This window comes from Carcharodon carcharias, chromosome 9, assembly GCF_017639515.1.
Source record: "Carcharodon carcharias isolate sCarCar2 chromosome 9, sCarCar2.pri, whole genome shotgun sequence".
NCBI classification, from domain to species: Eukaryota; Metazoa; Chordata; class Chondrichthyes; order Lamniformes; family Lamnidae; genus Carcharodon; species Carcharodon carcharias.
The window spans coordinates 137,958,461-137,981,958 of NC_054475.1; the positions used below are offsets into that span (position 1 = coordinate 137,958,461).

Here is a 23,498-nt window from a genome sequence, read left to right on the forward strand (position 1 = left end):
CAGCAGATGCATGTTCCATGATACCATTAATACTCCCTCGTAGCAGCCCCTCAGAAACCTTAGTGATCTATTGGAGACAGATTGGTTGACTATTGTGCAAGCCTACATGTACCTTTGAGCACTGAGATCTGCAGCGATGTTGGCAGCAGTCTGAACATGTGTGGCAGCAAGCATAGATCTCATGACTTTAGTCTAACATAAATTACAAGATGTTGTATCATGGCTGGGTCTCCTGGTGTTGTCATGGAGTTTGGCACCACTTCCATGGTGGAAAAGATGGGCTCCAAGCTCGCATGAAGCCCTTTGCTACATTTTGAGCTGAGCTTCTTCATGCTCCTTGACAGTGACAAGAGAGTCTTTGAATATCTCGGTACGCGTGCTCATCAACATTCATTTGTAGGCCTCCCCATTGGAATCCTCATCTGATTCCTCTGTAGCAGCAGTAGCTTGTCTGTGACCTTAACCTCCAGTAAGCTGACACATCAGTTGTCCTTTCCCCAGCACGGTTGTAGCCCACTCCTGCCCAGTGACTCACCATGTGCTCATCCCAATTTTCATGTCGTTTCCAAGGTATATGCAGTGCCAGTAACTGAGCTGGTGGCTGTGAGTGTCAGATCAAGCAATGGAGCCTCTTCATTAGTGCTCTGCTATTGCTCGTTCTCTTCCTCCTTGGGCTGTTGTGGATGGGCAAGCCACAGTTCCTGGAAGCCTGACAGCAGGAAATCAGAAGGTGAGGTTGGGGTGAAGGACAGAGGTAGAGTGGGGTAGAAAGCAAAAGATCTATGGTCAAATCATCAGCTGCTTGTACTCCACACCAAGGAGCGGGTTGAAGGTGAAGTGGGATTTGAGATGGGCATAAGGCAACATAGCATCATCCTCAGTGTTTTGGTGACTCCAAATGCAATGGAATCTGTCACAGCCAGTACTATGATGCACAGTACCATCTCCTCCAAAAGCTCGGGAGTTGTACGTGTGCCTGTCCATTGATTCTGCTCTGCTGTCTTTGATTATGCACCATGTTATGCTCTAAGAGTGAGAATGTCAGTGTTTGTATTATAGTGTGCCTGGTTGAAATTATTACTATAACTGAAAAGTGGGAGGTATGTGGATGTAGTGAGAGGTGAGTATGAGGATGCTATCATTGGACAGAATGCACCAGTGGGGTGGAATGTGTGAATGTTAGGCCTGACTCCTGACTGCAAGGACTTTTGATAGATGAGCAATGGGTGTAAAGTGCATTGAACAGCTTGGGAGGATGGCATAAAATGCCCTTTAAATGTGCATTCAATGACTTTGACCACCTGTACAAGCTCATAGAACTTCTGGTGGCATTGCTGCCAAATCCTCATGGCCAGGTTCTGGGAGTTAACTTATATGGCCGTCTGCTCCCACTGCCCTCTGGAGGTTTCTGCTGTGAATGTCTAAATTCATAATTCATGTATTTCAGAGGTATAACTTGTATTTTTAGGAAATGAGTTTTAAATGTAGACAAATGGAAATATCTGCTTGAGAAACTGATAAACAACCCCGAACAAAATGCAATTCAAGAAAACTTGGGGTAATTGCATTTCAATGCGGAAGTTTTATTATGTTGCTAGAATGTTGGTAAAAGATAATCACACCTAAGATTATAATGACTACTTTGGATCTATCTGGAGGAGCCAGTTTGTCTCAAGAAATCTCAGAAAATGCGTTGAAGTTGCAGTATACACAGGGAAGGTTCAATTATTGATGTAGGTTCCCCAAATCAAAGAAGCTAACAGCTGTGTAAACATTGGGTTTCTGGGTGGAACCGGTAAATCGAGTAAGAGGGCCATTATCTCCATTAGACATAAATTATTCATATGGGTCCCAGAATCAAAGGGTTATTTTGAAGGTAAAATATAGTTGGTTTAAATTTCTGTTTGCAACATCCCATGTATGTCACATTGCTGTGAGAAGGCAGTTGTGTATCACCAGTAGCCAGAACAGGAAGCGTAGGGGCCATTAGGGACCAAGGGGGCAATCTATAGGTGGAGCCAGAGGACATCGGTAGAGTGTTGAACGAATACTTCACATCCGTCTTCACCCAAGAGAATGAGGGTGAAGGTATCAAACTTGGGGAGAGAGACTGTGAGGTTCTTGACCAAATTGATACAGGAAGTGGCAAGGTATTGGAGGTGTTGGCAGATTTAAAAGTGGACAAATCTCCAGGTCCGGATGATTTGTGTCCCAAAATGCTGAGGGAGGCAAGGGAGGAGATCGCAGGGGCTCTGACCCAAATTTTTAATTCCTCTCTGGCCATGGGGGAGGTGCCAGAGGACTGAAGAACAGCCAATGTAGTTCTGCTATTTAAGAAGGGTTGGAGAGAGAAGTCAGGGAACTACAGGCCAGTGAGTCTCATGTCAGTAGTAGGGAAACTATTGGACAAAATTCTGAAGGAGAGAATCTATCTCCACTTGGAGAGGCAAGGTTTGATCAGGGATAGTCAGCATGGCTTTGTCAGAGGGAGGTCATGCCTAACAAATTTGATTGAATTTTTTGAGGAGGTGACCAGGTGTGTAGATGAGGGTAGTGCAGTTGATGTAGTTTATATGGATTTCAGCAAAGCCTTTGACAAGGTCCCACATGGGAGACTTATAAAGAAGGCAAATGCACATGGGATACAGCATTATTTGATAAGGTGGATTCGAAATTGGCTTAGTTTTAGGAGACTGAGGGTGATGATAGAAGGATGCTTTAGTGACTGGAAGCCAGTGTCCTGTGGCGTACCACAGGGATCTGTTCTGGGTTCCCTATTGTTCGTCATTTATATAAATGACATAGATGATTATGTGGGGGGTAGGATTAGTAAGTTTGCAGATTGGTCGGGTGGTTAACAGCGAGGTTGAGTGTCTTGGGCTACAGGAAGATATAGACAGGATGGTCAAATGGTCAGTTAAGTGGCAGATGAAATTTAACCATGAAAAGTGTGAGGTAATACATCTTGGAAGGAGTAATTTGACAAGGAAGTATTCAATGAACGGCATGACACTAGGGAGTTATGAGGAACAAAGGGATCTTGGTGTGTGTGTCCATAGATCTCTGAAGGTAGAGGGGCATGTTAGTGGGGTGGTGAAAAAGGCATATGGGACACTTGCCTTTATCAATCGAGGTATAGATTACAAAAGTAGGGAGGTCATGTTGGAGTTGTATAGATCCTTGGTGAGGCCACAGCTGGAGTATTGTGTGCAGTTCCTGTCACCACATTAAAGGAAGGATGTGATTGCACTGGAGGGGGTGCAGAGGAGATTCACCAGGATGTTGCCTGGAATGAAACATTTAAGTTATGAAGAGAGGTTGGATAGACTTGGGTTGTTTACGTTGGAACAGAGAAGACTGAGGGGCAACCTGATCGTGGTGTACAAGATTATGAGGGGCATGGAGAGGGTGGATAGGGAGCAGCTGTTCCCCTTAGTTGAAGGGTCAGTTACGAGGGGACACAAGTTCAAGGTGAGGGGCAACTTTTTTACCCAGAGGATGGTGACGGTCTGGAATGTGCTGCCTGGGAGGGTGGTGGAGGTGGGTTGCCTCACATCCTTTAAAAAGTACCTGGATGAGCACCTGCCACATCATAACATTCAAGGCTATGGGCCAAGTGCTGGTAAATGGGATTAGGTAGGTAGGTCAGGGTTTCTCACGTGTCGGTGCAGACTCAATGGGCCAAAGGGCCTCTTCTGCACTGTGTGATTCTGTGATTCTGTGATTAGGAGTCAGGGATGTTGCTGACCTGGAGCCATTAAGCAGGAATTGTGAGTCGGGTCCATGCTCGGAATGAAAAGTCCAAAAAGCTTATTAAGAGCATTGGGTCAAAATCAATAGTCACTTAGACAGGTGCGAGATAATTAAGGAAAGCCAGCATGGATTCATTAAGGGAAAATCCTGTTTAAGTAACTTGCTAGAGTTTTTTGAGGAGGCAACAGAAAAGGTTGATAAGGGCAATGCTGTTGATGTGGTGTATATGGATTTTCAAAAGACATTTGACACAGTACCACACAAAAGACTTGTGAGCAAAATTCTAGCCCATAGAATAAAAGGGAAAGTAGGCACTTGGATAAGAAATTGGCTGAGTGACAAAAAACAGAGATAAATAGTTGTTTTTCAGATTGGAGGAAGGTCTGGAGTTCCCCAGGGGTCAGTGTTGGGACCCTTGCTCTTCTTGATAAATATTAATGACCTAGACTGTGATGTGCAGGGCATGATTTCAACATTTGCAGATGATACAAAGATTGGAAGCATTGTCAACTGTGATGAAGATAGCCTTGAAGTTCAAAAGGACATAGACTATTGGTGGATTGGGCAGACAAATGGCAGATGAAGTTCAATGCAGAGAAGTGTGAGCTGATTCATTTTGGCAGGAAGAATTTGGAGAGACAGTATAAAGTAAAGGGAAAAACTCTAAAGGAGGTGCAGGAACAAAGAGCCCTCGAGATATTTGTATATAAGTCATTGAAGATGGCAGGGCATATTGATAGAGCAGTTAATAAAGCATATGGTATCCTAAGTTTTATTACTAAGGGCATTGAGTACAAGAGTAAAGAGGTCATCTTAAACTTGTTTAAGACACTAGTTAGGCCTCATCTGGAGTACTGCGTCCAGTTCTGGGCACCATACTTGAGGAAGGGTGTGAAGGCATTGGAGAGAGTACAGAGGAGATTCACAAGAATAATTCCAGGGGTGAGGAGCTGTAGCTATGCAGATAGATTGGAGAGGTTGGATCTGTTTTCCTTGGAGAAAAGAAGACTGAAAAGAGACTTGATAGAGGGATTCAAGATCCTGAGGGGTATGGACAGGGTAAATAATGAGAAACTGTTCTCACTCAAGAGTACATCAAGAACAGATTCAAAATAATGGGCAAAAGGAGCAGAAGTGATGTGAGGAAAATTATTTTTACCCAGAGGATGGCTGGAGTCTGGAACAAACTTTCTGAAAGGGTGTTGGAGGCAGGTTTGAGAGAGGTATTTAAAAGGGAAATGGATGGCTATCTGAAAAGAAAGAATGTGCAAGGTTACAGGGATAAAGCAGGGATGTGGGATTAGGTAGAATGATGTTTCACAGAGCCAGTGCAGACTCAATGGGCCGAATGTTCTCCTTCTGCACTGTAAAGATTCTGTGATTCTGTGAAATAAATGAGGAATTAAAGATCTGCCTGGCATAATTAGTGGAAGAGATTTTCAATGGAATCCTCACATAGAGTGGGTTCTGGAAGTCTAAGTACCAGACTGGGAAACTGTAGAGAATTAAAGAGGATTCCTAAAACCTATGGCACACTCTGGTTTTCTCCCTAGAGGAGTAAAGGAACCCTCAAGATCCAGCAATGTATAGGGGAACTCCTAGGTGAAATTAAAAACAGGACTAGAAGTGGTCTGTTAAGATTTTCGGGTTTAAGTAAGAGAATTTGTTTCACTTGAGTGACGGGATTGTGAATCGTCTATCTGAAAAGGTGTGGGAAGCTGATTTCATAACAATTTTAAAAAGGATTTGGGCATGTCCTTAAACAGCTTACAGGGTTACAGACAAAAGTGATGCACAAGGTAGTCAGTATGACTGCTGTTTCACAGCATAATGGGCTGAATGGACTCCTTCTGTGCTGTATGATTCTATGATTATGGTACATACTGGAATTACTTCATTTCATATTTCAGCTCATAAAGGAATATTTTTAGGCAACATCTTTTAAAATGTTGGTCCGTGTGTGCTTAGCCAATTCATTGCTGATTTTATTCAGTCAAACTGTAGAGGTTGTCTGCCAAGACTTCCAGTTAGAAAGGTTGAATGGCAGCTTGTCATATTGTCCTGTTAACCTGTCTTCAGATACATTCTTTTGATAAGCTCAGTGTCTGATTCTCACACCGTCTGTCTTTTTCTTCCTCTCCTTTTGTTTCTTTCAGCCTTGGAATTCTGTGAGGCTCCACCAATGTTATGTGGTGGATATCAGGCAGATATGTGTGATCCTTCCCAGCATGGATACCCTATGATAATAGGCTCTGATGTTGATACCGAGACAGAAGGGGCTGCATCTCCTGATCATGCTTTAAGATTGTGGATGCGAGAAATCAAATCTGAACATAGCTCTTGCCTATCGAGCCGTGCGAATTCAATGCTTTCTCTCACTGACACTGAACAGGAAAGGAAGTCAGATGCAGAAAATGGTAAGAAATAAAACTAAGCAATTCTGTAAAATTTTGCAATGACGTGTCTTCAGGTGACATTAAATCAGTTATATATGCATATTAAGAATGGAGTTATTTTCAGTGGTATAGTAAGGCATGGTTTAGTTTAACCTCGCAGATCAATTCATTGCATGAATATTATGACAATAGGATTCCTGTCCTTATCCAGCCACTGTGAATTAACTCATTTAGGGCAGTGCATAAATTCTGCTGTGTTATGTATATAATTTACATTCTTTTTGTGGGCATCCAAAGTTTGCTGTCAGCTGAATGTTTCTAAGATCTTGTACAGTTTTACTTTGCCATCATCAGTTACAGCATTCATGCATGGCGGACCAGGTTCTATCATTATTGTAGCTGAGCAAAACATTTTGCAACAGCGAGTTTGTGAGGCATGGAGTTGCTGGGGTCTTGACTGCAGGTATGGTACTTTACTCGTAGTATCTACAATTATTTCAGCAGGGAAATATTAATGATAAGAATTCATTCTCCAATGAGGTCAGAGTTGCATTTGTGATCTTGGGCATTTTTGAAAGCATTAGAATTTTTAATAAAACATTGAGGATGGAGGGAGGTGGATAACCTCAGATTCATTTTAGGCATCGGTTTGTTTTCATCCCTTCCTTCCTGCTTTTCTTATGAGAAGGATATTTTAACAATGTGGAATAAATATGGTGACAGTTCAATATATTTAGACAGGTGTCACTCTTGGCTACATGCACAAAAAATATTGATCGTAGGAAATGGCCATGTGCTTGACAGAAAGTTAATGCTAATCTTTAGAAGTGTATATCAAAGCATGCAAAAGATATTCAGTGGTCAGGGAACTAATTGGAAAAATGAGTGTTTTTTGCCAGCTTTGCTGATTGAATGCCAGATTATCTTAAGGTATTCTTGTAAAGCATACAGAAAGGACAATTTTAACCATGCCCATCCTGAGGAAACCAGGCAATCATGCAGTTAAAATTGCCCATGGGGACTTATCCGTTGAGTTGTCATTGTCTTCCTGGAGGTTCTGATTTCAACATGAGAGGTCAATTTAACTTAAATCATCTGATAGAAAGCTAATCATATTGAATGGTTTCCATTGGTATTATTTGAAAGTAAAGTCAGGTGGAATGTAAGCAGGTAACCTATCTGATCCAAATACAAGATCAAAATTTCTGATGAAAGGTCATCAGCCTGAAACATTAACTCTGTTTCTCTCCACAGATGCTGCCTGAGTATTTCCAGCATATTTTGTTTTTATTGCCTATCTGACCCTGTTAGGTTCCTGCTTGGAGAGTTAAGTGAAGATTTATTTTCCTTCCAATGTTCTTCTGAGCAGGCAAGTCTGGTGCCTGATGTCTGTGTGGGGATATTGGCATTCCTGCTAATTTAACCCACTGGAAAGGATGACTGGGGGAGGATGAGGCCCAAAAAGCTAAGAGTTTTTACTTTTTTGACTTTCTTTTTGGGGCCAGGAGGTAGAAGGGTAGTTTTGGCCTCTCCTATCCCAGAGTACAACCTCCTCCCTTTTTATGATCCATCTCCGAATCCCCTCCCAGCATTTACCTGATTGCCAGGGACTATTCTTTCAGCCCTCATTCAGTGACCTTGTGATGCCTGACGTTGTGCTTTCTCCATGTAGCTACTACTTCCTTGAATCCGAGGTTGAGAAAGCTCGCTCGTCCCCTATTTCAACCATTGGCTGCACAGCTATCATCCCAAATTGAAATTAGGATTAATGCTCTAAATTTGCTAGTGCACCTCCAAAGGTTCTGAAAGGAAATTTCTACCTTAGATCTGACTGTGCTCAAGATGACTCATCATTGTACTAAATGACTATACTGTACCAGTAAAGCTTCTTCAGTTAAAAATTTTACAGGTGAGCCAACATTTATTTTATTTTAAATTGAAGTGAATGCTATTTTATTTTCTTCAGAGATTACCAACAGCCTGGAATAAAAAAAAACACATAAAAAACCTTGAATGCTGGGAATTAGAACAGAAAATTCTGCCAATACATTGCAGGTCACGGGAGAAATTTCAGGTTAACATTTCTGGTAGATACATTTAGTCAGAATTTTGATGAAAAATGTCAACCTGTCTTTTCAGATGCTGACTGTCCTGCTGTGTACCTACAACATTTATTTTTGTACCAAGTACCAAGTAGTCTATTTCCTAGTAGTTTATTTCTCAACTATCTAACTTCTTGCAGTACTATGTAAATGATAATGTCATTCAAATATTCTTTTAAAAAAAGGCTATAATTGTAGTAGATAATCTCATTATAAATCCAAATGCAATTGTATTTATACAAGTATGAAATTTAAATTATGAGCGAAATTCTCTGTAGAACGGGAGGGTAATCGGTACAAATTGTTTTAATATTTATGAAATTATAAACCTATTCAGATCCAAAACTTCAAATGTACAGTGTTACAATTTAAGTATTCCATGTAGTTAAAAATTATGTCAATGCATTAGGTGGTTACTGGACTATGAAAATTTTATTACATCACATTAGGGGCTAATATCCTTAAGGATCCTAACTGAGAAGAATTTAGCCATCTTGATTCAATTCCCAGTGATTATAAATCTAAATCACAAAATCATTCATTATTTAGCATTAACTTAGTATTTTTACAGAGAAGGTCCTGTGGGGAAATGACCCATCCCACACATATAGAAATGCAGATTATTCCAGTTGCTATAGTGTGAGGACTTGCTGCATGGCCTATTCAAATATGATTAAGACCAAATCAATATCAATTCTTATTATTTTTAACAAATATATACACTATATATTTTTTATTTTGTTTATGGGGGATGTTATATTTGTACATGTTGAAATATTTTCAATCGGTCTTCTAGAGCGTCACACTAACTTTCTCACTGAAATATCCTCCTTTTCTTCCCTCAAATTCAATAATTTCAGGTTCCATCTCAGATCAACTTGTTTTCTCTCCTCTCATTTCACTGTTCATTCTTAATGCTCCCTCTGCATAAACTCTCCTGCCCATATTCAAATTCATCCCCTCAACCCTGCTATTTGACATGACCTCTTTACTCCCATCATCTCAATGAGATAAATCCATTGTTGATCACTTTCTTAGACATCTCAATACTTGCAACCCTACCCCCTTCAAACACCATTTCATCTGCTTCAGCCCCAGAAAACTCTCCTCAAAGTCACTTGCAGCTGTCCTTTTAATATGCCATTTCCAACTGTCCTAGCTTTGACCCTCCATTCACCACAATACTTCTAGAGCTGTTGATCTGCTGAATCAATCCTTCAGCTCTGCCTTTGATGCCCTTGTCCTCAATAAAACCCTTACTGTCTCCAAGTCCAGTTGCTCCTTCTGGTGTTATCCCCATCTTTACTCCCTCAGCTTCAAGTGCTGTACAACTTGTTTAGTTATCAATTGCCACATCAAGCTAGACCACATCAAGCACGATCGAGATTTGTTCTGCTGTCAAAACCATTCACTACTCCAGGAACATCCTGGAATGCAAAGATAACTTCTGGCTGCTATTTGCTACTACAAATTGATTCAGTAAACTGTTCTTCCCTGAGCTCTCTGCCCTCATTTAGTTATCAATTTAGTCCCATTTCCCCATGCTCTTATTTTCTTTTTCAAATATTTATTAACTACCTTTTCAAAAACTATCATACAATTTGTTTCAACCAATGTTTTTGGCAACACATTGAATGCCGTAAAAGACTTGATAACCTGTACCTTCATTCATAAAATCATGCTTTCTAAATTACGTAGGGTCCTGTTTAGTCTCCAATTGACCTGTTATTAAACTTTTGTGTATGCTTAGAAAATCTGGCACTTATTTCCCCCGTGTTCCTGATAGTCATTCTTTCCAGTCTTCTTTGTTTCTCATCTACATTTTCTTCATTATGCTTGATTTGGTTTTGAATTATTTGGCCTAGATTTTTCATATGCCTCTCCTTTAAGTCTCATTTAAATTTTAATTTCTCTACTTATCCAAGGATCTTCAATTTTGCTGTACTCTCTTCACTCTGTGGGTGTATGTCTGTTATTATCCTAATCATATCCTGTTTGATCTGTCTTATCTGCCATTTTTTGTTGCGATTTTACAGGGCTAGTTCCCCTCTTAGCTCATTAAAATGTGTTTTATTTTCAATGATGTACCTTATCTTTGACACTTTTTTTCAGTTTTCCATATCAAACTTAATTACGGTTGCTGCTCCAGAGAAATTCTCCTTACCTATTTGCAACAGTAAATTTATTAGCGTGAGATCCAGCACTCTCCCCTTTTGTTGGACTAAAAGCAATTTAATCTAATTGCTAGACATGCTGCAGAAAACCTTCCTGAATTTGCTAGTTAAATTACTTATATGCCAATGTACCTTTGAATAATTAAAGTCACCCACGATTATGATTCTGTTGAATCTAAATATTTCTTCAATAAGTTCCTCGGAATAAGTTCCACTATTTGGTGGTCTATAATAACTCTTATTAGAGTAACAGTTCCCTACTTGTACTGTACCATCTGTATCATCCTTATGTTCTAGTATTGTTAAGGAATCTTTGATTAATAGAGTTACTAAATTTACACAGAATATATAGCACAGAAACTAAAAATTCAGCCCAAGCAATCCGTGCCATTGTTTACACTCCAGTTAAGCCTCCTCCTATCCTATTATAATTCAGATAGCCAGGCAAGGATAGAATTGGAGCCTGGTCTTTATATACGTACAAGTTTTTATTTACAGAGACATATCTTGTACCTCCAATCTGACAACAACAGTCAAAGCCTGTTCCTATGTTCCCCAGTTAATGCGCACCTCCTGAATACAATTAAACACCCAACTAATTTGTTTTATTCATTTATGAGATGTGAGTGTCACTTGCTAGGCCAACATTTGTTGCCCATCCTTAATTACCCTTGAGCAGGCATGAATGACCTTAAACTGTCGTTAATATGGCACAGGTATGGCTGTGGTGCTGTTAGGAAGGGAGATCCAGTGACTGTGAAGGCACGGTGATATAGTTCAAAGTCAGGAAGGTGTGTGGTTTAGGTGGGAGCTTGCAGATGATGCTGTTCCCATGTAACTGCTGCCCTTGTCTTTCTAATTGTTAGAGGTCGTGGGTTTGCAAAGTATTGTCGAAGGAGGCTTATTGAGTTGCTGAAGTGGAACTTGTATATGGCACATACTGCTGCCACTGTGCACCGCTGGTGCAGGGAGTGAATTTTTAAGGTGGTGGATGTGGTGCTAATCAAGCAGCCGGCTTTGTCCTCCATATTGTCGAGCATCTAGAGTTTATTGAAGCTGCACTCTTCCAGGCAAGTGGAGAGTGTTTCATCACACATCTGACCTGTAGGTGATAGACAGGATTTGGAGAGTCAGGAGTTGAGAAAGCCACAGTATTTATATGGCTGGTCCACTTAGGCTTCTGGTCAATGGTACCCCCAGGATGTTGATGGTGGGAGATGGTTAGATTCTTTCTTGTTGCAGATGGTCATTGTCTGGCACTTGCACGACAAGAATCTTACTTTCCATATATCAGCCCAAGTCCGAATGTTGTCCAGGTTTTGCTGCATACAGACAGGGACTGCTTTATTGTCCAAGGAGTTGCAAATGATAGTGAGTATCACCACATTGTTGACTAAATGCCAATATTGTAGCTGTACTGGAAAAGCTTGGCTAGGTTCATGGCTTGTTCTGGAGCATAAGTCTTCGGTACTACAGCCAGGCTGTTGTCAGGGCCTTTGTTGCATCCAGTGTGTTCAGCCATTTTTTAATATCACTTGGAGCGAATCAAAATGGCTGAAGATTGACATCTATCCTGAGGACCTCAGGAGGAGGAGGAGTGGATCATCCACTCAGCCCTTCTGGCAGAAGATGGCTGCAAATGTTTCACCTTATCTTAAACTGATGTGTTGAGCCCCCCCTTTTTGAGGATGTTTATGGATCCTATTCCTCTAGCTAATTGTTTAATTGTCCACCACCATTCATGCCTGGATGTGGCACGACTGCAGAACTTTGAGTTAATCCATTGGTTGTGGGATTACTTTGCTCTGCCTATCACATTTTTCTGCTGTTTAGCATGCATGTAGTCCTGCGTTGTAGCTTCACCAGGCTGTCACCTCATTTTCCGGTATGCCTGGTGCTCTCCTGACATGCTTTCCTGCGTTGAGCCAAGTTTGATAGTAATATACAATTAGCCTACCTTCCCTCACCAATCTCTAGCAGTATAATCCTCTATTTCCTATTCTGCCAAAGGCTAAGCCATCCTCCAATTAAATACTTTGATATTACTTGCCTCAACCACTCTCTGTGTTAGCAAATTCTATGAACTTGCCACTCACTATGCAAAGAAGTTTCTTCTGAATTCTCTATTTAGTTTTTTGGTGACAATCTTATATTGATTACCTTTAGTTTTGCTCTTTCCCACATTCTATCTACATTCTATCGACTCTATCAAAATGTTTCAAAATTTTAAAGATTTTTCTTTAAGGTCTTCTAAGGTCACCCCTTAGCCTTCTCTTTTCAAAAGAAAAGAAGGCCTGCTTGTTGATGCTTTAATGATATATATAACTTTGACTTCCTGGTGCATCCTTTTACAACTGTTTTGCAAGTGCCTCTACAATCTTTTTTCCAACATGGTGACAGTAAGAACTGTTCACAGCATTCCATGCTATGCTGACTGGTCTACAGTTCATTGGACATCCTCTCTCCCTTTTTAAGTATTAGTATAATGTTGGTTATCTGCCAGCCTTCTGGGACTAAACTTTTTTTTTCTAATGAGTGTGCTAATGCCTCTGCTGTCCGGTCCCTCGATTCTTTTTAAATACATGGCCACAATCTGCCATGCTTCCTTTTTAACCTACACTGCCTTCCTGGAATATTTTTTTAATCAAGAACTTTTACTTGCAATCCTGCCCTAATTTTAAATAGAAGATCATTATTCAGTTTTTCCACCTGGGCATTAAGTATTGCTTGTGTAAAATGCAGAAAGAAAAATCTGCCAAGAAGGATGATACATCAGTAACAAAACCTTCTGATTTTCCTTCTCTTGAAGTGAATGGAAGGAAAATCCATTCCATTCTGTAAGGAATGTGTAACCCTCCCAGCCAGATGTTCATTGCTGTACACTGTTGCGGCAATGTTTAACACCCAGGCAGTGAAGACAAGAAGTCTAATATTTTTGTAATGTCTATATTACACCCTCATCGGTTTTCATCCACCTACTGGCATCTTACCATAACTTTGAGCTTCTGCATTCTCCAGAAATGCATCTAGGTATCTCCTGAACACATTTACTCTGTCTTGCTCAATGTCATTCACAGGGAAAGGATTTCTCACAGCTATTTCTCTCTACAGGAACAACAACTTGTAGTATTTAAAAACTGCTCCCCTTGTGTATGATTTCCATTTATAAAATCTTCATACAATGCGCTCTGAAACTGGGCTATTGGTAACCATAGTAAATTGTGCAATTTCTAATGAGGTTGAAAGATGCACACAGTAAGATTGGATTGTCTTCTAAAAATCACAGATTTCCCTATTTGCTTTCTACAAGAACTGAATGCTTTCATTTGGGATTATAGCTTTTCAATTTTCATGTAGTGTCCGTTTTGCTTGGTTTTGGAGGTTCCTGTTTGATTATAATGGTCATGTGAAGGAGTTTCTGTCAATCATTTGGATTCTCTTGTTTATGCATTCATCATTTGAGACTATTTAATTCTGTCTAGCTTCTATGCCCTCTCTTTTTGGGTTTGTTTATTCCATGCATCAAACTGTGAAGGCATAGAGGAGCGCAATCTGCTTTGAAGTCTGTGCTGATACTAACCTTGATACAGATTCCTTGAATATATGCAAATAATCTGTGGTAAAATTCCTGTTGATTGTTGATTCTTATCCTTTGGGGGAAAAAGCAAGTGTTTGTTCCTCTTTCAGACACTCAAAAGGGTACTATTTGGGATCACATCATGACTCAGCAGTGAATAACAGAGCTATAAAGACCAGTGATCCTCAGATCATATTGCTGCTCAATATTGATTTCAATGTCAGGTAAGAACACTGCAATTTTAAGAGAGATATTTGCTAAAGTCAGACTCCAGGGGGTTGGTGTCTAGATTGGAGGCAGGCAGGGACACAATTTGCCACTGTCAGCCTCCATTCCAGCTCCATGCCACAATCCCAACCCCGAGCTATTTTGAAGTAGGGTGGCTCGGGGATAGATTGGTTGCTCACCAAAACAGAAAGTGCTGGAAATAGCAAGTCTAGCAGCATCTGTGCAGAGAGAAACCAAGCAAATGGCCCGGATTTTCATCCACAAGTCGAGTTGCAGAGTCGGGAGATTTCCTGGTACCCTCAACCTCACTTAAAAATAGTCCGGTTGGATTAGAAGTTGGGGCAGGATGTCCTGGTGTGGTGAGGAGGATGCTGGGTGCAGAGGCGGGCCTGGGCAAAAGGCAAAAGGCACGTCTTGGTATCCGGCACTGTATCCAAAATTTTTTTTAACGGAATAAAGCATGAAACATTCCTCCAGCTTTCACAATGCTCCCGCCGCCCCCCCGACACAATCCCTATGCCCAACCCATGCCAACCCATGCCACCTCATGTCCTGTAACCGCCCCATAACCCCTCATATCCTCTTTGCCAATCTATGCCCTGTATCCACCCTATGGCCCCTCATACCCAAATGCTAACCCATGCCCCTCTGCCAACCACAATGGCCCTTTGAGTATCAGCTCATGCCAACCAATGTCCTGCACCCTCCCTTACCCTTACACTACCATGCTAACTCACCCAGTACATACTAAGGGCAGACTTCAGAAACCATACAGAGATGAGATAAAATAAAGTTCTATAAAATAAAGTACTAATTGTCTATTACAGACTTCATTATATTGAAAAAAACGCTCTCATTTATAAAAACCATTTACTACATTTACATTCCTTCAACAACTTAAAGCCTTATAACAATAAACATTTCATTTGTGCACAATCCCTTAGAACAACAAGCATTGGAATTCATAGCCCCACTTTAAAGACCTATAACCACTTGTAGCCGTGAAATGGCAGGCATCCTACTGTGATAATCAATGGTTGTGAAACCTGTCATGCAGCAGTATTCCAGTCATGGAAGCCGTCAGGCTTATGTCAACAATAGAGTGAAATAGCAAACAATGTGTTTTTTAACATTCCAGGCATTTTTTTTGAAAGATTTACAGGCAAGACTTTTAAATGCCTTGACAACTTGACAGCTCCCTTTGGTAGGTGCTTTTGACAGTTCCTCTTGACATTTTTGACAAGCTCACTTGACAGGTCCCCTGATAGATCCCCTTGATACTTTTGACAGGCTGTCTTGACAGGTGCTTTTGACAGTTTTGACAGTTAATTTTGACAGATCTGATGACCTGTTATTATGACAGTTATTGAATTTATGCACTTTTTACTGACCTGTATGCCTACTTTTATGTCACCTTACCTCCCCCAAAGGTCACCTGACCTCTCCCAAAAGCACCTGACCTCCCCCAATGATGTCTTGGGACCATATCCACAGGGATACTATACCTCTCCAAAGGAGTAACCTGGCGATCCAAAGAAATGCACAAAGTTCACTCCTGCTCTTACCAGGTCTCTACACTTTGGATTTCACATTCTTGGGTGACAAAAAGCTGACTTCAGTAGAGGCAGTTAATGATTTAAATGGCCAGCTGCCTCCATGAAAGGCACACGCACAAAACACAAACTGCCCCCATCCCTGCCCATGTAAAAATGGGAAGTATCGGCTGCGATTTTCTGTGCCCACTGACGTTGGGTGTGTTCTGTGGCATGAGCGGGCAATGTGGTGCAACTGGTTTCACTACGGCATGAAACCAGTTTGCGATCATCCGTTCAGCTCGTCAAAGGTGGGCCACATTCCCCGCCATCGGATGTCGGGAACATTGTTGTAATACATCATTATTAGGCCAACCCACCAGAATCGTCACCCCAAGCCCCGCTGGATCGTCTGCCTACGTCAGCGGGGAAACACCCCGATGTTTTTTACAACAGCATATATAAGGCGTGCACTTGGTGGGCTGCGCTTCATTTGGGACTTCAAGGTTTGTTTGGTGACCTTGCTTCGGGCAGCACTTGCAGTCATCAGTGCCAGGCTTCACAGATAGCACCATATCACTTTTAGGGGACTCATGGGCAGGTCTCAACCTACCACATCAGCCATATGTGGGTGGCTTTTCAACAGCTGCAGGGTTAGGGCTTGCTTGGAGAAGAGGGAGAGGTGGCCTCAGGCAAGGGAAGAGGCTGCAGGACGAGGGCTGTACTGGGGAAGGATAGTAACCCAGGGTGTGTGTGGGGGCACATGTTGATCTGTACAAGTTGGCTGAAAATGGTGAGGGCTGAGGAGGCAGCCTCCAGAGGAGATGAAGTCAGATGGCCACGTAAGGATGTGTGTGTGAGAACGGGTGGTGATGTCCTTTGAGCTGGCAGTGAGTGAATGCCAGTGAATGTGTGATGGACTTGTGAGTGTAAGTTTAGTGTAATGAGATGGTTGCCATACCCTGGCTGCATGGATGAGATCATTCATCCTCTATCTGCATTGGATGGCCAACCTCTTCTGTGCAACATTGGCACTGATCACCACTACCATTGCCTACCAAGCCGGAGTGGTAATGTTGCTGCCCCTCCTGCAGTCAGCCCAGAGTAGGGAACATCACAGCGGGCTTCCAAAAGGTGCTTGGGGGCTGCAGTCTTCTTGCCTTTTGGGGCCATGTCTTCTATGTTGCAGTCCTGGGCTGGAAGCAGTAAGCACAGCTGTACTTTAAATGTGGTGCCTGACGTGATGAAGCAGCGAGGTGACGATGTAGCAGGCAAAATGGTGTCCACCTACCATTGAAACAGCATGTATCCCGGGAATACATAATTAATGCGGTGGGTTTGGGATAGTATGGCATGGAAAGCATGAAACGTCATTTTTCCTGCCCGCTACTGCACTTAGTGCAAATCTGGGATGATTCCGCCCATCGTGTTCAGGGCAGGACTTCAGATTTTTGGGCACTTCCGCCATTTTGCCACAACATAGAGGCTCTTCTCAATGGCAAAAAATTTAGTCCAATTTATGGATTCGAATATGACTTCTTCAGAATATTGGAGTTCTGAAATAGAGTCATTTTTGACTGGAGAGGTTAACTCTGTTTTTCTCCCCATAATATACTGCAAAACCTGCTGCGTATTTCCAGAACATTCTGTTTTGATTTCAGATTTCCAGCATTGGCAGTATTTTGCTACTATTATGGTAGCTACCTAATGATCAGTACATTATTCCACTCAGTGCTTTCTACCATTTTTTCATTTTGTATTTTGCTTGGAATGCTTCTTTGTAAAGCTTGCCTCGATTTGGTTGTTGGCCACAGTGGAAGTTCATTTTTTAAATAAATAAACCTTTGAATTGAAATTGAATTGAATTATCGTTAATTATTCAGCCTATTAAGACCTTGTTCCTCTGCCGAATGCAATGTCCAGTCATCAATGTGGACAGCCCACTTTGACCTGGGCATGGTAGACTCAGGGTGTGAGTGAGGAGTGATGATTCACCTGATGATTCAACCTCGCACCCCCCCCCACCTCCCCGCAACCAACCACCACCACTACACACCACCCCCCCACACACCCCCCAGCCCTACTCCTGGCCTTTAATTGGCTGAAGATTTGAAAATCTAGGTGGACATGTCTAAAGCATGCCATGCAATGGCAGAACCAGAACTAAACATTCCTTTCTAGTTCCCAAGCCTTGGTTAAAAAGCCAGGCACTGATCAGTCTTCGGGGATCAGTGATAGAAGTGCAATTGTGGGTGCTTGATGAGACCAGACACTGGTTTGGTTGTGATACTGATTGAATATCCTGCTTATGCCCATCTTGTAAGCTCACATGTGAATAAAGACTATTTATGGAAGATACCAAATGGTGATTGTCCCCAGCAGGAGATGAGGTCGTCAGTGCAGGAGGGCATGAAAGAAAAGTGATGCGGTGGGAGGGGCGACAGGGAGATCCATTCAGATAAACAGCATTTGAAAGCAAATCAAAAGAATGCATTTCCACAACTTAAATCACTCACATCACACATTTGTATGTAAATTCATTATAATAAAATTGATCTCCTGTTAAATTAAAAAAAAGTTGGCCAAGGCCAAGCATATTTTCATAAAGAAAGTGGCCCCTTTAATTTGAAATATTGCAAACCTTGAGAATTCTCTAATTTATTTTCCATATACTATGCATTCTGTTCCGCTGATTGTTTCCACTGGTTCTATATCTAAAATATGCCAATTACTTTTGTGTTGATTGCAGTTTTGCCTCACACCGAGATGAGAAATACAATTGTAACCATCTAGAAAATAAATCACTGTTCACCGGAGGCTACTACAAATAGCTTACTTAGAACAGCTTGTCCTGTCGCTAAAACAATTGCCTTGTTTAACTTCTTTTATCGTGGTCTAGGTCATAAGAAGTTAGTGGCTTTGTTGATTGTTGCTCTTCATTGCTTAGACATTTTAAATGTTGAATGTAGTTGAATGACTTTTCGGTTTCCTTCACCCTCATCTTTAGCTATTTCAACACAATTCATGGGGAACATGTGTCACACAGTTATCCTTCCTTTGTGAAATGCTTTAGACTCCTCTTCATTACATTTTATCTGCCTTTGTTCAGCGCATTCAGATTCAGGCATGCTTAGCCAATTCCATCATTTTTGGACTGCTACTACCTCTCTTGACTTTGGTACTATCAGAAAATTTGACCAATTAAATTTCTTGTTTCTGCATCCAAGTTGGTTCCGAGTTGGACACAACAGTGGTCCTAATATTGAGTTTTGGGGCACCAGTTTCAGTACATTTCCCCATTCTAGTGTTACCTCTTTGATCAGTGCCTGTTATTTTATACCCTTCAGTCAATTTCTTACCCATAACCACATTTTGCTGTTAATCCCCACAGAGCTGAACTCTATCAAATATTGTTTGGAAGCCTAAGTACAGAACGTCACAATGTGCACCACCATTAGAGGTGGGTTGTTACTTCCTTAAGGATCTTGATCAGACAGGGTCTTCCCCATCTAAAGCTATCTTGATTGGTGTTTGTTAAATCACTGTTCCACGCAAATACCTGAAATTTTCTTGTGATAACAATTGTATTATTTTACATGGAATTAAATTAAGGCTAATGGATCTGTAGTTGTCTGTCTCTGTATTGTCACCCTATTTGAAGGCAGACACTGAATTAATCTGCCTAAAGCCTACTGGTGCCACAGTGTCCATACATACATACAGAGTCAATAGTCCCTCATAATAATTACCATGTCTTATAGACCTGTAACTTTTGTGCTCCCCAGCGTTGGATTTGGGGGATCCCTCTGGGAAATTCCCAGGTAAGGGTTTGCACGGCAATTGCCCATAAGTGCACACTTCCTCTGTACAACTGCGCTGCGCTGGGAACCATCCAAAAATGCAGTTTAATTCCCAAACTTTGGGTGGAGGTAGAGAATATTGTTCTTGATTAAATTAATCTTTCAGAATATTTAGTATCTAGTTTTCATCCTAAATTTCAAGTCCCTTTGCATCTTTTAATGTCCTCACTTCTTTGCATTCCTCTCATTATTGTAGTACAGTTTCCACCACCTAAACTGCCCATGTTTAAATGAGGCGATTGTTTAAATAGCCACAAATTGCTAAAGTATTTTCCATTTACAATATAATCCATTCTCAACAAAACATATTAAGCAAGCTGAACTTTTCCTGTAGACAGGTGTTAAGTGAATAGTTTGCACCTTGTCACTGATTATACTTAATTACCTCCAACTGGTCAAAAAGCAGAATACTGCAGATGCTGGAAATTGGAAATAAAAAGAGAAAATGCTGCAAATATTCAGCAGATCAGGCAGCAACTGTGGAAAGAAAAAACGGAGTTAATGTTTCAGGTCGTTGATATTTCATCCACTTACAACATTAACTCTTTTTCTCACTCCACAGATGCTGCCTGACCTGCTGAGTATTTCCAGCATTTTCTGGTTTTGTTACCTCTAACAGGTTTACAACTTTCACTACTCAACACTGATTGCAGTAACAAACATGTTTGATAAATAAATAGCACCTCGTTAAAATCCAAAAGTACAAAATAGCTGGCAGATAATCTTTCATTTGTGCTGTAATACAACTGCCAGAACTTCACATAGTATCCAAACTGGTTAAAAGCAAAAAACTGCGGATGCTGGAAATCCAAAACAAAAACAAAAATAAAAATGCCTGGAAAAACTCAGCAGGTCTGACAGCATCTGCGGAGAAGAATACAGTTAATGTTTCGAGTCCATATGACTCTTCAACAGAACTAAGGAAAAATAGAAGAGAGGTGAAATATAAGCTGGTTTAAGGCGGGCGGTAGTGGGACAGGTAGAGCTGGATAGGGAGCCAGTGATAGGTGGAGATAGCCAAAAGATGTCATAGACAAAAGGACAAAGGTGTTGACGGTGATATTAGCTAAGAAATGTGCTAATAGGTGACATTAAGGATAGAAAGCAGGACGAGCAAGGTACAGATAGCCCTAGTGGGGGTGGGGTGGGGGGAAGGGATCGAAATAGGCTAAAAAGTAGAGATAAAACAATGGATGGAAATACATTTAAAAATAAACCAAACTGGTTTATTGATTGTATATTTTTCAATGACCATTGAACTTTCCTTTTTCATTTTAGATTACACATAAAGGACTGAGTTTTACAAGTGGAGGAGATAAACCATGCAATGTGTATAGTGGGCAAATCATGGGGAATGTATACAAGTAATTTTTTACTGTCATGTTCTGCCCCTGCACACATAGAAACTAGGAGCTGGAGTAGGCCATTCAGTATGATCATGGCTGATCCTCTATCTCAACGCCATATTCCCACTTTCTCTCCATACCCCTTGATGCCCCTAATATCCAAAAAATTTTCAATTTCTTTCTTGAATTTATTCAGTAACCCGGCCTCCACAGCCTTCTCGTGGTAGAGAATTCCACAGGTTGACCACCCTCTGAGTGAAGAAAGTTTTCCTCATCTCAGTCCCAAATACCTGCCCTGTAACCTGAGACTGTGGCCCCTAGTTCTAGACTCCCCAACTAGGGGAAACATCCTCCCTGCAACTAGTCTGTCTGTCCCTGTTAGAATTTTATACATTTCAATCAGTTCCCTTCTCATTCTTCTAAGCTAGTGATTACAGGCCCGATCGAACCAATCTCTCCACATACGACAGTCCTGCCATCCCTGGTATCAGCCTAGTGAACCTTCGCTGCACTCCCTCTATGGCAAGCATATCCTTTCTTAGGCAGGGAGACCAAAACTGCATGCAATACTCCAGGTGTGGTCTCCCCAAGGCCCTGTATAGCTGCAGTAAGACATCCCTACTTCTGAACTCAAATCCTCTTGCAATGAAGGCCAACATACCATTTGCCTTCCTAATTGCTTGCTGCACCTGTCCATTTACTTTCATTGACTGGTGTACAAGGACACCCAGATCCCTTTGTACATCCACATTTCCCAATATATCACCATTTAAATAATACTCTGCCTTTCTGCTTTCACACTGAAGCATATAGCTTCACATTTATCCACGTTATACTGCATCTGTGTTTGCCAACACACACAACTTGTCTAAATTGTCCTAAAGCCTCCTTGCATCTTCCTCACAACTCACAACCCCACCCAGTTTTGTGTCATCAGCAAACTTGGAAATATTGCATTTGATTACCTCATCTAAGTCATTTTTATATATCGTGAACAGCCGGAGCCCAAGCACTGATCCCTGTGGTATAGCACTAGTCACCGCCTGCCACCCGGAAAAAGACCCATTTATTCCCGCGCTCTGTTTCCGGTCTGTCAACTGATTCTCAATCCATGCCAGTATATTACCCCAATCCCATGTGCTTTAATTTTGGCCACTAGCTTCTTCTGTGGGACCTTATCAAAAGCCTTCTTGAAATACAAATACACCACATCCACTGGTTCTCCCTTATCTATTCCACTAGTTACATCTTCAAAAAACTCCAGTAGATTAGTTAAGCATGATTTCCTTTTCATAAACTCATGCTGACTTTTGTCTAATCCCATTAATGCTTTCCAAGTGTTCTGTTACCACATCTTTTATAACAGACTCTAGCATTTTCCCCACTACTGGTGTTAGTCTAACTGGTCTGTAATTCTCTGTTTTTTCTCTCCCTTCTTTTTTAAATAGTGGGGTTGCATTTGCCACCTGCCAATCTGTAGGAACTGCTCCAGAGTCTATATAATTTTGGAAGATGATCAGCAATGCATCCAATATTTCCAGGGCTACTTCCTTCCGTGCTCTGGGGTGTAGATTATCAGGCCCTGGGGATTTTTCAGCCTTTAACCCCATTACCTTCTCTAGCACCATTTTTTGTACTAACACAGATTTTTTTCAATTCCTCCCTTTCACTAGACCCTTGGTTCCCTAATATTTCTGGGAAATTATTTGTGTCCTCTTTTGTGGAGACAGAACCAAAATGTGTGTTCAATTCTTCTGCTATTTCTGCCATTAGAGCAGTTATGCTTTTTTCTAGGTCTTGCTCTTCACCTTTTCTTATTCCAACTTGTTTTTTTGTAACCTCATGTTCGTTCCATGGAACCTAGTCCCCACTCCTTGCAGTGTTTGTAGAGAACATTTTCCCTCTTTATTTCACCTTTAAGTTGTTTGTTAATCGCTTTAGGATTTAAATTTGGTGAAATTAAAGATCTATTTGTTGTGGATGCCCAGAATTGTCATTTTAAAGGAATCCCATTTAGCTTTCACTGAACATCTGAACATCTACCAGTTTTAAATCTTCTCTCATCTCTGAATATAGATTTTTTAAAGTTACTTATGGTCTTATATTTAATTTGGTCCCATTTCATATTCAAATGGACTATTCTGTGCTCACAGTGCTACATAGGGTTCCTACAGCTTCCATATACTCAGGGTCACTTACAATAGCCAGGTCAATGAGACACTGCCTCTCATGCCATCCCTTATATGCCAGGTCATGAAGCAGTCATACATTACATTCATCCAAACTGACTCAAAATCATCTGTGTTTTTCCAATTTATTTTGGGTTGATTGAAATCACTTATTGAAGTAACATGCCTGCTCTCATATATCTTTTGTATCTCCTCAAAGAGAAAACTTCTTATGTTGAGCTGCTTGTCTGAAGTATTAACTTGGATTTCTTTTCACATTTGATTTATATTCAAAGTAGCTCTTTCTATAGTTTACCACTCCCTCAGGATTAACTTCCTTTACCTTCCAGTTGTTCCTGACA

General features: G+C 41.1%; 1 protein-coding gene across 1 annotated transcript in view; it reads left to right on the forward strand.

Annotated features, from left to right (window-relative positions):
- Positions 1–23,498, forward strand: part of tenm1 (teneurin transmembrane protein 1) — an 873,954-nt gene that overhangs the window by 131,595 nt on the left and 718,861 nt on the right. The window contains exon 2 of the mRNA XM_041195427.1: positions 5,910–6,170. Coding sequence (XP_041051361.1) covers positions 5,910–6,170 — 261 coding nt within the window. The remainder of the gene's footprint in view (positions 1–5,909; positions 6,171–23,498) is intronic.